Source organism: Poecilia latipinna, unplaced genomic scaffold (assembly GCF_001443285.1).
Source record: "Poecilia latipinna isolate Pla-1442-1.1 unplaced genomic scaffold, P_latipinna-1.0 Scaffold1362, whole genome shotgun sequence".
Lineage (NCBI taxonomy): Eukaryota > Metazoa > Chordata > Actinopteri > Cyprinodontiformes > Poeciliidae > Poecilia > Poecilia latipinna.
Genome location: NW_015113978.1, coordinates 38234 through 53551, shown reverse-complemented (window position 1 = coordinate 53551; position 15318 = coordinate 38234). Strand labels below are relative to the sequence as shown.

General features: G+C 37.1%; 1 protein-coding gene across 7 annotated transcripts in view; it reads right to left on the bottom strand.

Moving 5' to 3' along the window:
- The window catches only part of pde10a (phosphodiesterase 10A), a 53040-nt gene that overhangs the window by 19708 nt on the left and 18014 nt on the right, over positions 1–15318 (bottom strand). For 6 of the 7 annotated variants that reach the window (XM_015056184.1, XM_015056185.1, XM_015056186.1 and 3 more), the window contains one exon: positions 9275–9406. In XM_015056184.1, the coding sequence (XP_014911670.1) occupies positions 9275–9406 (132 nt within the window). Of the gene's footprint in view, positions 1–8614; positions 9227–9274; positions 9407–15318 lie in introns of those variants that run through there. The other variant, XM_015056187.1, reaches the window with a different exon arrangement.

Below are 15318 nucleotides of genomic sequence, written 5' to 3'. Positions count from 1 at the left end.
AATAAATAAGAAGTTATTTATTCTTGTTTTTCTTAAAATAAATATTTTTATTGTTAAAACTGACATATTGGGGTTAAAAGTTTGGTAAAGTCGTGAACTGAAATTATAATTGCCATCCATAATGCACATTTTGAAAAAAATTAAAATAAAAAAGCAATAATTTATTTCTAAAGTCTTTAAAAGTCCTATGAGTTATTTTTTTTTTTTGCATTGAAGGGAAAAAAAGGGAACATTATATGGTTAATGTATAAAATTGATAGAAACTAATAAAAAATTATTATATTAACTGAATCATTTACAATCTACGTAAATCTGTAAATCCCACAAATTCAAAAAAAAATTTTAAGAAGAAAAAATAATAAGCAAACATGTTCTGTTAAATAATTCACCTGAAATATATGCAATATGCCTTGGCTCATATACTCAGAAGGTATTCAATAAACTCAAATCTTAGTCTCCTAGAATATGTATTTAAAAGGTGTTAGCCAGCTCATTATCTCTCAGTTTTGATATGACTAATTGATAATTCAGCTCCTTTTTTGTTGTTTTTCACAATTCAAGCTAATCATGTGCGAAGAAACCTTACAGAAACTAGTTTTTCTCATGCTTCAGAAACTAGGGGCTTTACTTTAAAGCCATTTCTTGATGACTGCTATTTCATGTTCACCCACACAGCTTTCGGTCTGAAGTAGAGATGAACTTTGGCTGACAGGGTGTCACCTCACAGGCAACAATCTGCAGCGGCCATTACAGTCTTTCCTTCACAGCTTTTCCACTATGAGCATTAGTGTAAAAGGTGACAAATACTGTGATCGTCAGGGGAAACCCAGATGTTTTTAGGTCACATTGAAATCACACTCCATGTAGATGTTAAAACTATGTCATATTGTTTATATTTTCCATCAAAGCTAAAATATGGTCAAATCACCCAAACTGAACCGAGTATGCACTTTCACTTCATTTTCAGCTCTAAAACACTTTCTGAATAACTTATGAAGAAATAAATCTGAAGTGAGAAAAAATATGAACAGTTAAACTTTCTGACTTCGAGTGAAATTTATTCTTGTGACTTTCAGCTGTTGAAACTGGATGAAAATACTTTCAGTGACAATAACAAAAGTTTCAGTCAGTCCTAAAAGTTTCTGACATGGAGTCTTGGGATGAAAATCAAACATACGGCTCCAGAGGCTCTTCATCAAACCAGGGTCAACAGCACACCAGAACAGCAACTATTGAGACCCCTTTGATCGTATTGCATTTGAAAAATACCATGCACAAAGGTTTACACGTTTTAGAAATACAAGCTAAAGTTCTGACCAGAGTTGGTGAAACAAATCCCCATGAAGATGTGAAGAGGGCTTTTACAGCCAGCCACATTGTTTGTTGTTTTAAACATTCCTCCAGTATGCTATGAGTTTCCTAACTTAGCCATGAGACTTATTTTAGAGTGAACCCCTGGCCAGGCGTGACGTCAATCAGAGGACTGAAAGCTGCACTTGAAAAAGACTTCAAATCCCTTTATAAAGGGGAGCGTTTCTTTTAGACACAACCTTTTCTGACTTCTAGAAGTCTAGATATTTCACACGCAGATGCCTTTGAAGACTAAATCTGACCAAACTAGTGACTGGAGAGAGACTGGAAGCTGTTAAACATCAGTAATTACAGCAGAAACTAAACTGTGTTAATAAACTGATGCATGCTGTGTACATAATAAACACATTCAAATATTGAAATTATTTAATGATATATATAAGTGTTATCAACGGCAGCTGAAAACAGTATTTGTTCTTCTTGCATGAATGTCATCCTCACTCTTTACAACTAAAGGTACAATTTAGACAACCGATCTAAAACAAAAATATCAGAGGATTGTAAGCATAATGTTGCCCTGTGTTAGAGAAAATGTATCATCAATTGAAACTTTTGTACTCAAATCTTGTTTCTGTTAGTTTGTGTGTTCCAACATCATTCCATGCTGGAAAATAAATATTGAAATGCATCATTAAAAGATCCAGAGTAGTTTGATATTTATGATGATGATCCCTTGTGAATTTCTAGAAGATCCTGAATTAAAACGTGTTTCAGGAGCAACATTTTAAAAGCTAAGTGGTTCTTGCTCAGTATACATTTTCTCAACGGTAATATACAAATCCCTCTTGTCCCTTGAAACCTCAGAGCTATAAAACCTGATGGCCTTTAAATCTGAACTGTTACGCAGAAGCAGGTGCCTGCTTGGACAACTTCCAAAAGTTTCCTTAAGGTTTGCATGCACAGCCATGCACATCCTGCGGCGGCTACAGGCCCAGCATGCTTTTCCAACGAATGTTTTTTCTAGAAACCAGTAAGGCTTCAGTGTGTTCAGTTGGTTTTGTTTGGTGTGGGTCAAAAAGTCTACATACCTTATCCCACTTACATAAAAGTGGAAGAAAATGACAATTTGCTCAACTTATTCGGCAAGAAAAACATCTCTGTTTCATCAGATATGTTGGTGAATTAATCCCAACAGGGCCGCTAGTCCTCAGGGAGTGTGCCTCAGGTGAATGTGCAGGTCATCATTTGAAGCACTCAGCTATGCAACAGTCGCTTAATACCTTCCCATATTTGCATGGAGCCGTTATGCTTTCAGTAAATACAAAAAGAAAGCACTGACACTTTCTTAGAAAATATCCTGGCAGCACAGTCGCCAGTGAACACCAAACACGACGGTGTAGCACTTCTCCAGACCTGTGGGATGTGCACTACTTCTAACTTTATGGCACTGCTGAAACTTCTTGTGAACTCGTATTACTTTTGTTAAAAGATTTATATGTGTTGTGTCACATTGGTTTAAAATTTATTACACAGCACTCAGAGTGAAGGTCGCCTCTGACATTTAACAATCAAAACTGTTCAACTCAAAGAACTTATTCAATAATACCTTTAAAACTGCCATTTTATACTATTATAGCACAATTAAGTAACTAACTATGCAACCTTCAATTGTTATAAAATGTTGGAGAGCATATTGCAAACATAACTTTATATTACCCTTTGAAATTGAAATCTGTCTCTTTAAGAAACTCTTGCTATTTCTGACGCCTCAGCACGTCATCACAACAATTCTTCTCATTTGGTCGTTACCAAAATGAGTTTTGTCGTTAACGACCATCGCCAATGGTCGTTAACGACGTATATTACTTCTCATTGGCATGAGAAGTAGCACATGTTGACTTCAGTAGACTCGCAGTTACACCAGACGTTTGCTAATTGGTGATGCACCTAGTCTGGAGGAGATTCAAGGATTTCTCAAAAATGCATTAAATAATCAAAGCAACACTCCAGGTATGTTTTAGACGAGGGAATAACATTATCACATAACATAAAGCTCAAAACAGTCAAATCTACACAACACTGCTGCCCCTTTAGAAAAATAAAAAATCTCCACAAAATATGTTGTACAAAATATTTTCTTTTTCTGTTTTTGTGGCAATTTTCTCACACTGATGTCACATGTCAGGTGAAGGATAAAAGCACACATCTGATGCATCAGCTCAGAGTTAATGATCTATAATGAGACGTTACAACACATGACCTATAGACGCATGCAGAGGATATGAACGGCTCCATGCATGTCTTTAATGTTTCACAGGAAAACGAGCCTCTCAGTCAGCTGGGTCTAATGTGCACAGAGCTTAATGGGAGCTTTATTGATCCGCCGAAACAGATCCACAGCGTCCCACAGGACGGTTAACCAGGAGTGACTCAGCGGTCAGCACCTTGTGGTTGACCTGGTGGTTGCTATGCTGCCGTAGCCAAAGCTGGTGCCTTTGTTTTATGTAATGTTAAATACCAATATGGCAATTATACTATTATTACTGCTTTCAATTATGGTACTGAGCTAAAAGCCTGAAAGAAACAAACAAAATTAATTGGACAGGGTTTAATTGACATTATTACATGGCTTCTGTTAAACATCTTGCTACGGCTGTACAGCCGGTGAATAATTAAAGGATGTTTAGAGCAAACAAGCAGAAAATAATTGACTAGGTCACTAAATTTCCACAGAGAGCAAGTGATTTGAGCTCTTGAAGCTGCATCCTCCTGATGGAAAGCCCTGCAGGTGAGCCAGGTTTGTTATCACAGCCCTGAGATGTGAGCTTCTGGTACACAAAACCAGCTTTGTGTGCTTCTGATCAGCTTCTAAATGCAACTCAGGAAACAGCATCAGCTGCTAAAAAGCTCAGCCAGGCTTTTCCCCTCTGGTATTGAAACAAACAAACAAAAAAAAAAAAGCCCAAGCCCAGTGATTCACTTATCCTCAGAGTTTTCCATTACCCATCCTTAACAGCCAGTTAACCATTTGTTGCTTTAGAAAATGATAACAAAAATCAAAACATAAAATCAATTTAACTATGTTTAGCTGAAGCTCTAATAAAATAACCAGTATTTATGCTTTATATAAACAAGGAAATAGTTTAAAAACAAAAATAAATGGTACTTTATAAATGTTTTAGGGACTCTGCTGCAACAAACTATTGCAATTTCAAGCGTAAGCTTCCGCAGTTCACGATCAGAATCCAAAAACAATAAAAATCAATTTTTCAAACTGAGATTGTTGAACTTCAACCAGATTTCACGGAGTAGCCCCACCATAAACAAAACCAGTGACACATAAGCACATTCTCATGCGGTCTATAATGTTCTTATAGCATGCTTAAGTTGTGTTTTAAAAAGGGAAATTCATTTTCATGAAAAAAGTATAATAATCAGGAAAAAAAAACAAAGTAACAGATAAAATTTTGCTGTTAGGTGAAGCTAAATCTGTAATAAAGACAGCTGCATAAAGGTGGAGGCTTTTTCTTGAATTACAGGCATTAACATAACCTTTCTAGACACACACGAGCAATAATCTATCTTCACAAGGACTTTGCACTGACTTCCATTTTTTTTTTTTATTTCTATAGCCTGATCCTGACCCAAAAACAGTTCTTCTTCTTATGGGGCCCATAGCATGGGTAGTGGATCCCCACAACGTAGTATTTGTTGCAAAATTGGACCTTATAAGGTGAGAAATGCTAAAACACAAACACATGCAAGCGCACGCAAACACACACAACTCGTGTGTTCATGCTTGGACAAACTGATTTATGTAATCCAATGTTGTCCGTCACATGATAAGTGAGAACAAGCCCGGCTGCAGGGATTGCTTCCAGGAAGCAGCGGTTATCTCAGTGACGATCACATGATGACAAGTCCTCCTCCTCCTCCTTATGCTGCTGGTGGTGGTACACGCATAAAAATATCAGATCAATCACTAAAAGGCCTGGCCTAGAAAACAACATATAACAACATATTGAATGTATATTGTTTTTCTCCCATCAGTGTCATCATGGACCAAACTAAACATGGATGCACAACAAAAGAAAAGCAGGGGAAATGTCTTCAGTTCGTATATTCCCGTCATCGGTCTGACCTTTCAGGCTGTTTGAGGAACCAAAAATTAGATGTAACTTGTAATGTGAGTGGATTCGGCCAATGAGAGGAAGCTACGGAGACCCTTCAGAGTGGAGCCGAGCGGTCTGCTCCTCGTAGTCTAACAGAGGAAGTACAGTGAGTAATATTACTGCTGTGATGTAGAGAAGAGCCCAGAGACAAGCAGATGGTGCAATCCTAGAGCTGCTACTCTGATTTAGCACAAAACTTCCCTCTTTTTCCTGAATAAGAAACACATACATATATGGTATCTATAAGGCCATTTAATGTGATTGCATACATAAATCACATCTCATCTGTGGACTGATTACATGTATAAACTAATTACTATGAAAGTGGTACATCTTGTCATGGTAAATGCAAGAAACGCACTAAATGAGAGCAATTTAGTGCAAGAAATAAGCTGTTGAACACAAGTTTACACATTGATCATCTCTAGCTAATGACCAGCTGCATGGAAATTAAAAAACCTTTTTCTGATCAGTGAAGGCACCATACAGAGAACTAGATAGCAACAAGCACTCGTGGGAGGAAGGCTCTTATATCTTTTCATATTATTATTCTGAAAGAAAAAACATGACGGATTTAGATTCGACAGTGTGGGGGTTAGGCTGTCTGTCCTGTGTGTCTTTTGTTGTCCTGGGATTGAGTGACCACCTGTCTGGTGTTTCCCCTGCTTCTTAATGAATGCTAGAGAGGCATTATATATGTGCCAAAATCATATTGGTGAATATCTGTCTGGTACTTACTACTTTGTGATATCAAAAGTGCTGAATATGTAAAATATAGCGGTGATTCTTTATTAAGACTCTTAATAGAGTTAATTTAACTAATCGGAATTAATTGCATCATATATCAACAAATACGCAATATTTTAATTAAAAAAATCCTTCATGCAATTATTGAATAAATAAACATATGAGCTCAACAACAAAGATACTTGTGTTATTTAGTTTATTCAACCATCAAAGTGCTATTATGCCTGTTCAGCTTTCAAGTGGCTCAGGAACCCCTGATCATTCATGTAACTTCCTTTAAAAAAAACTTCTATAGAAATGTGGCCTGTGTTTGTTGACATTAGCTGTGATGCTGCAATACGCTTAGCATTGAGATTATATTTTAGGCTTGAACAGCTTTGTTGACAAACCAACTCGTTTTAGCACAACTTGTTCACAATAACATAAAAAAATGTCAACTTTCGTGTTGGGAACTAGCATTTTTTAAGCTATTATACGAAGGTGTGAATTATATATAAGTAACTAATTTAATGGCACCAGAAGGCAAAAAAAGTCTTCTCTATTTTTAGTTGCATTTATTTTTATGAATTTATCTTTTTTTATTATTTCTCTAAGCTTTTTAATAAAAGTGTATAATGTTTTCCTCCAAATCCCGGTGTCTGAACCTGCAGTGGTTCTTGTCTTAGTCTTTGCCTGCTGCACATCAATCCGGTTCGGCTGCATTCACTGGTTGACTCTATGTCTGAACAACAGACCTGCAGGATAAAATGTCCACTTCACTGCTAAATGAGAAATGTTATGAAAGTTTTTCATGGTTTCCAAAAGTGATCTAGATTCTGGAGGCAGTTCAAGTCAGGTGAGGTTTACAGCACCAGATGCTACTAATGATGCTACTTAGGACAAAGCTGCTGAATTTCCTGTAAGAAATCAACAAGTTATCTGTTTGCCATATTTCCCCCTAATGACTGTTTATGGAAACTTTCATACGTTCATCTGATTGAATAACTCCAAGTCTGCACATGTTGTGCAGACTTGGAGCAGGCGACCATTTTTCATCGTCTTGTTCTAACAATTTATAATAGAGAATGAACAAACTTACTTCTAAGCTACACGGACATGTTAACAGTTTTCACAATCATATTTTGTTGCACTCATGATTCATTTTTTCCCCCCCTTTTCTGTACAGTCCAACTCTATTTGCCATTGAAAAAAATACGACTTCCCTTTTTGTGCAAGCATAAATCTCAGGGACTGTTTTTGTCGAGCTGGAGGTGTCAAGGAGAGGAGGTGTGATTCATACTTAAAAGTGAAAACTTCTGGTCAGATTTTATTTTGTGATATGCAAAATATAAGAGCTTATTTTTCAACATAATAAAAACACATAACATAAAATTTCTTATGTTTTAGAATGCATAATGTGACTTAAAAGTAACAATTATTAATCTATTAATTATATTAAATTAGTTGTAAAGGAAAGCTATTAGTAGAAGCCCAAGACCACATTGGAAATACGTTTGTGATTTTCACGACGTTCAAAAAAACAACTATAATTAATACAGATATTTCTAAGTGAGCTGTTTGTTTCTTACATTCTTATTAAAAATGTTATACTACTTTTACTTAAGTTTTTTGCGACGTCTCGCTATTTACCTAAATAAACTTGAAGTTAACTTCACTGTTGCTGCCAAAATTAAACTATAATTCGTTTCTGACACTTTATTAGCTCTTTTTGGGTTTTTTTCTAGTTCAATCTTATTATATTTGAAATTCACTGTGTATTTCAGCTTTTTATTTTAAATACTGAAACAAAAACATAATTGTATTTTTGACTCCCTTAAAAATTAGATGCTACATCTCAAGAGGTTATCCCGGAAATAAATAAATTAAAATTTAATAAACATAATGGAATTACTAATTTATACTTGCAGGATTTTTTTTTTTACTTAAAAGTGTTTCAACTTGCAATAAATATCAAATTCAGGAATTTAAAATAAATAAACAAAACTGTTGCTTACTATTTTTTAAGGACCATAAGTGGTTTTAATTATTTAAATTAACTGAAATATTAGACAATATATTGATAAAGAAAAAAATATTATACCATTAGTGCCATAAACTTAACTCAGTGTAAATTTATCACAATTTATTTATTCTATTGCTAACCTATAAATAAATAAAAGTTTTTACCATGTGAATATATCTTTTGTGAATCAGCGGTGTGATTTGAACAGGTTCAAACTGCGTTCATAAAACCTGGCGGCAGCGAGAGTTACTAACATGATCGTCTCCGTTTGGTATCAGTCAAACCAAACACGCACTCACGCAGCGTACAGGAAACTATTAAAAACACATTCCCAGACTCTAAACACCAGGCTCCCTACATGGCGGCAACAAACATGGAATACCTCATGTAGAAGGCAGCTCCGAAATGTGACAAATCTGTCCTATGCCAGTTTCCTCCTCCAGCAGGGCCCACGCCCCGAGCCAGCACAACCTCCTCACCACCGCCGCCGTCCCCGCCCCTCCTCTGGGCCTCCTTCAGTAGGCTGCATGTCTCTGGAGGTCGCCTCTGACGTCAGCAGCTCAACTGGGCAGAGTGCCAGCCCTGTGGGCCCTTGATGGATGTGGTCGGTCTGAGAAACAGTCTGCTGTGTGTGGAGCGTGCGGCACAAACTCAATTCGGCCCGCTCAAACACATCTAATGACCCGTAAAGACCCGACAGGCCTCGCTCACTCTCCCCGTCTTCTGCGTGTCACAAACTCCCACAATAAAAAAAAAAAAAGACGCATGTGAAGCTGAGGTGTTTGAGCTGCAGAAGATCAGGATATTAAAAAGGACCTGCCGCCACCTTTGGGTCTGCTGAAAGCTACCTGAATGATCCCATGTGCCGCTGACTGGGAGTCAAAAAGAGCAAACCTCCAACCAAGCAAAATTTTACAGAAATTACAACTGTACGTCAGTGAAGTCGAGTGAAATCTGCTGATCCAATCAGAATGTCACAGTGATCCCGAGAGCTGCAGCCAGCGTCTCTGCATGCGTCGGTCTGTGTGTGGGACGGCTGTACCTGCAGGCCTGCTGCTGGTCTTCCTCTTCAGCCATCTGTCCAACGTCTCAGCACTCACGCTCTCCAACACAAATTCGTCCAGCATCTGCGGGTGCAGCGAGAGGTAGGCCTTCACTTTCTCATCTGTCAAGCCTGAAAAAAAAAAAAAAAAACCAAACACATAAACATCTGCTGGTTCTTGAATTGTTACCAGTTTACTCCCGACCAACAGATTGTTCGGGCATGTTGCATAAAAATTACGGAAGTGAATGGGAAGCGCAGATAAGAGACACAACAGCATTCATAGCTTTTCGACTTTCTCACAAACACTAATGGCAAACTAACACAACGTGTTGCATAACTAGGAAGTGAAGGGAAAATGATGCAATGTTTTCAGAGAAGAAATCTGCTAAGTGTTTCTGACATTTGTGTCTTAGCCTCTTTATCCTGATAATTATAGCAAGATGAAACTAAACGTTTTGCACATTGTTCTTTACAAAATAGTTCCCAGTGAGCAACTGAATGAATTTGTGACAGATTTAAGCCTAACTCTTTTTTTCCTCTAAACAGCTTCTTGATTTCAGAAAAAATTATAATCAACACTTTTAAAGCCATGGAATAATGTACTTTTTTACTCTAATGCAATAAATATTAGAATCAACATTGTATTTTTAAAGCAATAGAGTATGGAAAACCAACAAATCTGTTACACTTGGAAAAAAGATATATTTATATTTTAAAACATTTATATTTCCCTCCAACACCTTCTTGTTAAACATTCACTCAAAATATCCAAGAAATTATTCATGCAAATGTGGAATACTATATCAAATTACATAAAAACTAAACTCTTCATCAATACTTAAAATTATTTGGGGTGGGGGGAAACCCTATTCAAACTAAATTGCAAAATATATCACAAACATAAATAAATAAAATAATTGTGCGACAAATTTGACAACATTTTAGTAAGATATCAAATATATTGAATAAATTCCTTCCCTTTCTGTGCCATTTTTTATATGATCCTTCCAAGTTTAAATTTCAGACGGTTGAACAGATTTGTTGTATGTTTTTAATCCATGCTTGTGTGTTAAAATCGAGAGTGTTCCCACACAGAAAAAGGCGTCTCGACATTTTTGTTTACTAAGCACAGCTGGTCATTTCATCCTTCCCTCATTTCATACTGTTGCAGTTTTGATTGTTTCATGCCCGACTGGCGCCGTCTACTGCGGGTTGTTTTGAACTGAACATGCATGCGTCAGTTCACACTCGCCAAGGTGACGCTTGGCCACTGCTCCTCTGCTCTTTATTGCTTTTTTGCAAATGCTGACGTTTCAAAGCAAGACCACACATCACATGTGGGTTGAGCCATCCTCAGGGGTGGAAGTGTGAATCAGTAGGGAGACGATACAAAGAGAGCATTTTTTGTTTGTTTGTTGTAAAAACCAAATATATCAAAATGTTAACTGAAAATTTAAAAATTATTTTGATTCCTTACAACAGCTTGATTCTATTGCTGTCTTGCTGAATATTTAGGGTTATTATCCTGCTGGAAGGTAAAACTTTTATCTTTTGCAACCTCTAACAAGTCTATATTTATCTCCATCCATCTTCCTATCAACTCTTTCTTCCTTTCAGGATTGTGGCAAACTACGAGTGGAATTCCTTTAACATTGATTTTCTTCTTACCACTTTTCCATTAATGAGCTTCCTTGGACCTCTTGGCTACTTCTCTAATAAATGCTCTCCTTGCCTGGCCTTTTATTGTACTTATGTTGGTCTATCACATAAAATTTAACCCAAAGGCACACTGAAGATTGTGTCTGAAGCTTTACAAAATATGTAGAAGGTTCAAAAGGTATGAATAATTTTGCAACAAAACTGGATTCCAGAGTGTGTCCTTAAACATGTCATCAGAAAACTTTTGTGTTGCAGACACCAGGTTTCGTTTAAAACCTCAGATGGGCCGGCTAGCTCTCTTATGTTTCCTATCAAAGCCTCAAAACACAGGCATGACGATAAAGGATGACTTGCATGAGAGCTCACTAAGTGCTGCTGTTTACTGACGTTGTCAGAAAAAAAGCCATTTGTCAGATCACTGATGAGAGAAAGTTGTTTTAATGAAAGGTTTGCCTGTGAGAAGAATTCGCACTCAGAAACCAAAACCATTTGGGTCATCCGTGCAAATGTACTGCAGAGTCAAGCAGAACCGTGGCTCCATCTTTAAGTTTTACCATGTTACTGAGACAAGAGTGAAAACAACCACCTGGTCCATTCATTGTCATTTACTCAGCTGTAACTTAGCCAAAACACTAACGCAGACTGTGAGTTAGTGAGACGTCAAAACTTCACTAGAACCAAAAGTCAATCTGTAACACAAATTTGTGTCAACGCAACAATAACCTCAGGGAAGCAACTGTTGCTGCTGCCAACATGAAGGAAGGGTTTATAAGGCCATTTGCAAACGATTTGAAGTACTACATTTTACAGCGAGAAAGAATGTTTATAAGTGGAAAATACTGAACCCAAATGCCAATTTCCCCAGGGCTGAATGTTTCGGGATGTTCACCTCAAGTCAAACCCAGCTATGTGTGTGTGTGTGTGTGTGTGTGTGTGTGTGTGCATGTGTGTGTGTAGGCCATGAATTCCAGTTCTCAATTTTCCACCAGTCTTTGGTGGGTTTACTGGTATTTTTGGGAGGCATTGTCCAGTTCTGCTTCAATTTTAATATTTTTACAGATGTTCTCACATGTTTCTCCAGCATCTGTCATATCATCTGTCAGATATGACAGATGATGGATTCTGCCTATGATGGTGAGCCGACAAGGTTCTGCTTCAGCAAAGCATCCCCAAAGCATGACACTTCCACCTCCATGCTCCAACACTGCTATATGTTTCAATCTGTTGTCTAAATAATCCAGTTGTAGATTCATCTGTCCAAAGAAAAACAATTACAGAAATCATGCTATCTTTCTACATTCTCACATGCAACCTTCAGTCTGGCCTTTGTGTTTTTCTTAGGGAGCAAAGGTTTCATTCTTGCACATTTTTCATGGAATTCAAAATTGTGCAATCTCTTTCTAATTGTACAAGAATGAACTTTCACATACTTTCAAAGACTTTGAATGTCTTGACAGAACATCACAGCAGCAACCGCTAAGTCGACTGATTCATTCAGACGAGGTTTATCTTTTGATTCAAGGTTGAATATATTTACTATTTGAATTTACAATAAAACTTTACAGAGTGGTCCCGACAAGTTACATGTCACAACTAAATAACTATTAACGGTATCTTTTTGTTAGGCAGAAAATATATGATTTTACTGATTAAAAATGAAACACTTCAGCGTCATTTTTAACCATGGCAATGTCTCTGTTTATGTTGTTTAATATTGTTCGTGGTGGTTAGTAATAATGTAAATACATCAGAGAATTTAAAAGATATAAAATATCTCTTGTTTTATAAACCCTTTTTTTACTGTATTGTTCTATTGTTCACTTTGCAACTTTAATATATTTTCGAGACTACTTACTACCTATCGCGAAATTAGTCACCATGAGTTCCTCTGTAGAGAAAAGTAAGGCTAATGTAGCACCATATGTCTCACAGCTGGAAGTGGATCATGAAACACCACAATCATTGCAGAGTTACTTGCAAATTTACAAAAACATTAGTCAAAATCCAACTTTCTGACTGGTTGAAATAGAACAGTGGAGCCAAAAAATCTGAAGGAATAATCAGAAAACAATCAATAAAAGTGTTGTTTCTGACTAATAATATATGAAGTGTCAAATTTTTGAAAAAAGTAGTATAAAAAAGTAAAAATTGCTCAATGAACAAAAAACAAGTCAGATGGGAGAGCTAAAAGCGTTTTAATTTAAGGTGCACTCCTATTGTATGTGCTGTCAGATAACATAAATATACTGACTGGTGTGTTCAGACGGCCCTGATTGTTGTTATGACGCTTTCTCACGGAAAGCCTGGTTATCAGCTGTATCAGTGCAGACTCAACCTTTGCTATGATTCACAGCAGAACAAGCAGCTGGAAGCCATGTGTCCTGACAGCAAACACACGCATGTAATGTGAAGCACTGCAGATGTAAAGCTACGGGCGCTTGCGTAAAGCAGAACTGCATGAGGGACACAGACAGAACAGAAGTTTTAATTATCGGATCAGACTTTTAAGACGATTGCACTTCGATCGGGGGCAATGACCTCTTCAGACTAAAAACAGATTTGTCACATAAAAAAACTAATAAGGGATGCTTTTAGTCATCTGAAGAAACGAAGTTTGATCATTTCACTCAGTCCGTTACGAATATGCTATCAAACATTTACTATTGCACTAACTGAAAGAGATCATAGATCTACAGCTAAAACTACTACATTTAATTGCAGCAATGATGGACTAGAAAGCAAGCTCATACCACACTATTTTGAAGCATCTTCGAACAGAGGTTAAAATGATAAATAGGTTTAGTTTAGCTTAATTTAACTTACCATCCATAAAGACTCTTTCAAAAATAAATTTAAAAAGTGATTTTCTTAGCATGGTTTTTATTCACACTTGTTTAATTGAGGATGCTTTAGCTCTAAATGTCACCAAAACTACTGAGTTGTGCTCTACAGGCAAGGGTAAATTATCAGATAGTTTTCTTAAGCCTTTGATCACCCAAAGCCAGGCAGTGGAGCAGGTTAAGTCCTTTAAATACCTTGCCATAGAAATGGTCAATTGCCTCTCTTTTCCCAGCATGTGGGCTGTGTTTACAAAAAAAAGCTACACCTGCTGAGGAAAATCAATGCATTCCATGTTAATGAAAATGTTCTGGAATTGGTTTACAGGTCATTGATTGAATTCATATTGAATATCTCCACCTGGTACAATTTCATCACAATGAAAAAAAAAACAAACCCAAACCATCTTGCCATTGCTAACCAGTCTAGTAAGATTACCGGTTCGGTTCTAAGCCCTCTGAGTTGTACAACGTCTTTGTGGTCAGGAAACCAGTCACATTCCCTTCCAGCTTCAGAAAGTTCCCCTGGCCAGGAAATGCATTTATAAGAAAATCATTTGTCCCTAATGCAATCACCCTATGTAAGATACATAACCCATTTTAGGACTGTTTTAATCTGGTTGATTTGTGTGATTGTGGGCTTTATTAGTACTTATTGTGTCTTTGCCTATTTTCTCTTAACTTGAATGTATGTGTTTTTAACGTGGAGCCCAGTTGAAGAAGAATTTCTGTCACCTTTGGGAAAAACCTTTTTATTCCTATTGCACAATTTTGCACTGCTCACATAAAATCCAGAGAAAATTTATCGATCTTTGTGGATGCAACACCATAAAATCCAAAGATGTTCAGGATCTTTCCAAGCAAAAATGATTTGATTTATTTCCTCAGAAATATTTTGATCTGCAAAAGACAACTCAAACTGCACTGAATGTGTGTGAGGGCGTATGTGGCTCTAGCGATCTTGTGGCTGCAGACGAATGAGGCGAATAGAGTAGGGGGTAGGACAGGAGTCAGGAGTTGGAGGAGGGCGATACAGTCTGACACTGTCCAGACACAAGGCACCGCTCTTTAAGTGTGCAATGCCTCACGAGACTCCTGGCTGGCTCTGACGCACATCGGGAGAATTAAGCTTAATAAATCAGAAAAAAAGTTCACGGGGAATGGGGTGAAGGTAGCTGCAGGGGACGGAGAGGAAGACTTAGAGAAATAGAAAGGGAGCCGTGTATCACTGTCCAATTTTCAAATGTTCGAGAAAAAAATTTCGCAAGGTTGTAACATGCATTTATGATTATAACGTTTGTACATTTAAAGTAAGTATCTATCAGTACACATGAGTGAAAACAGTCAAATGCATCATGTCCACATGGAAAGGACAAGCAGTTGTGCAGAAGCCTATCAAGCCCTCATTTCTTTTTTGACCCTTAAGTCAGTTATGATGAGCTGTGAACAACAAACACACAGTATCAGTATTCTGAGTTACAAAAAACAAATGACGTTAACTTTGTGTTTTATGACAGGGAATAAAGCAAAACCCCAATTCAGTTT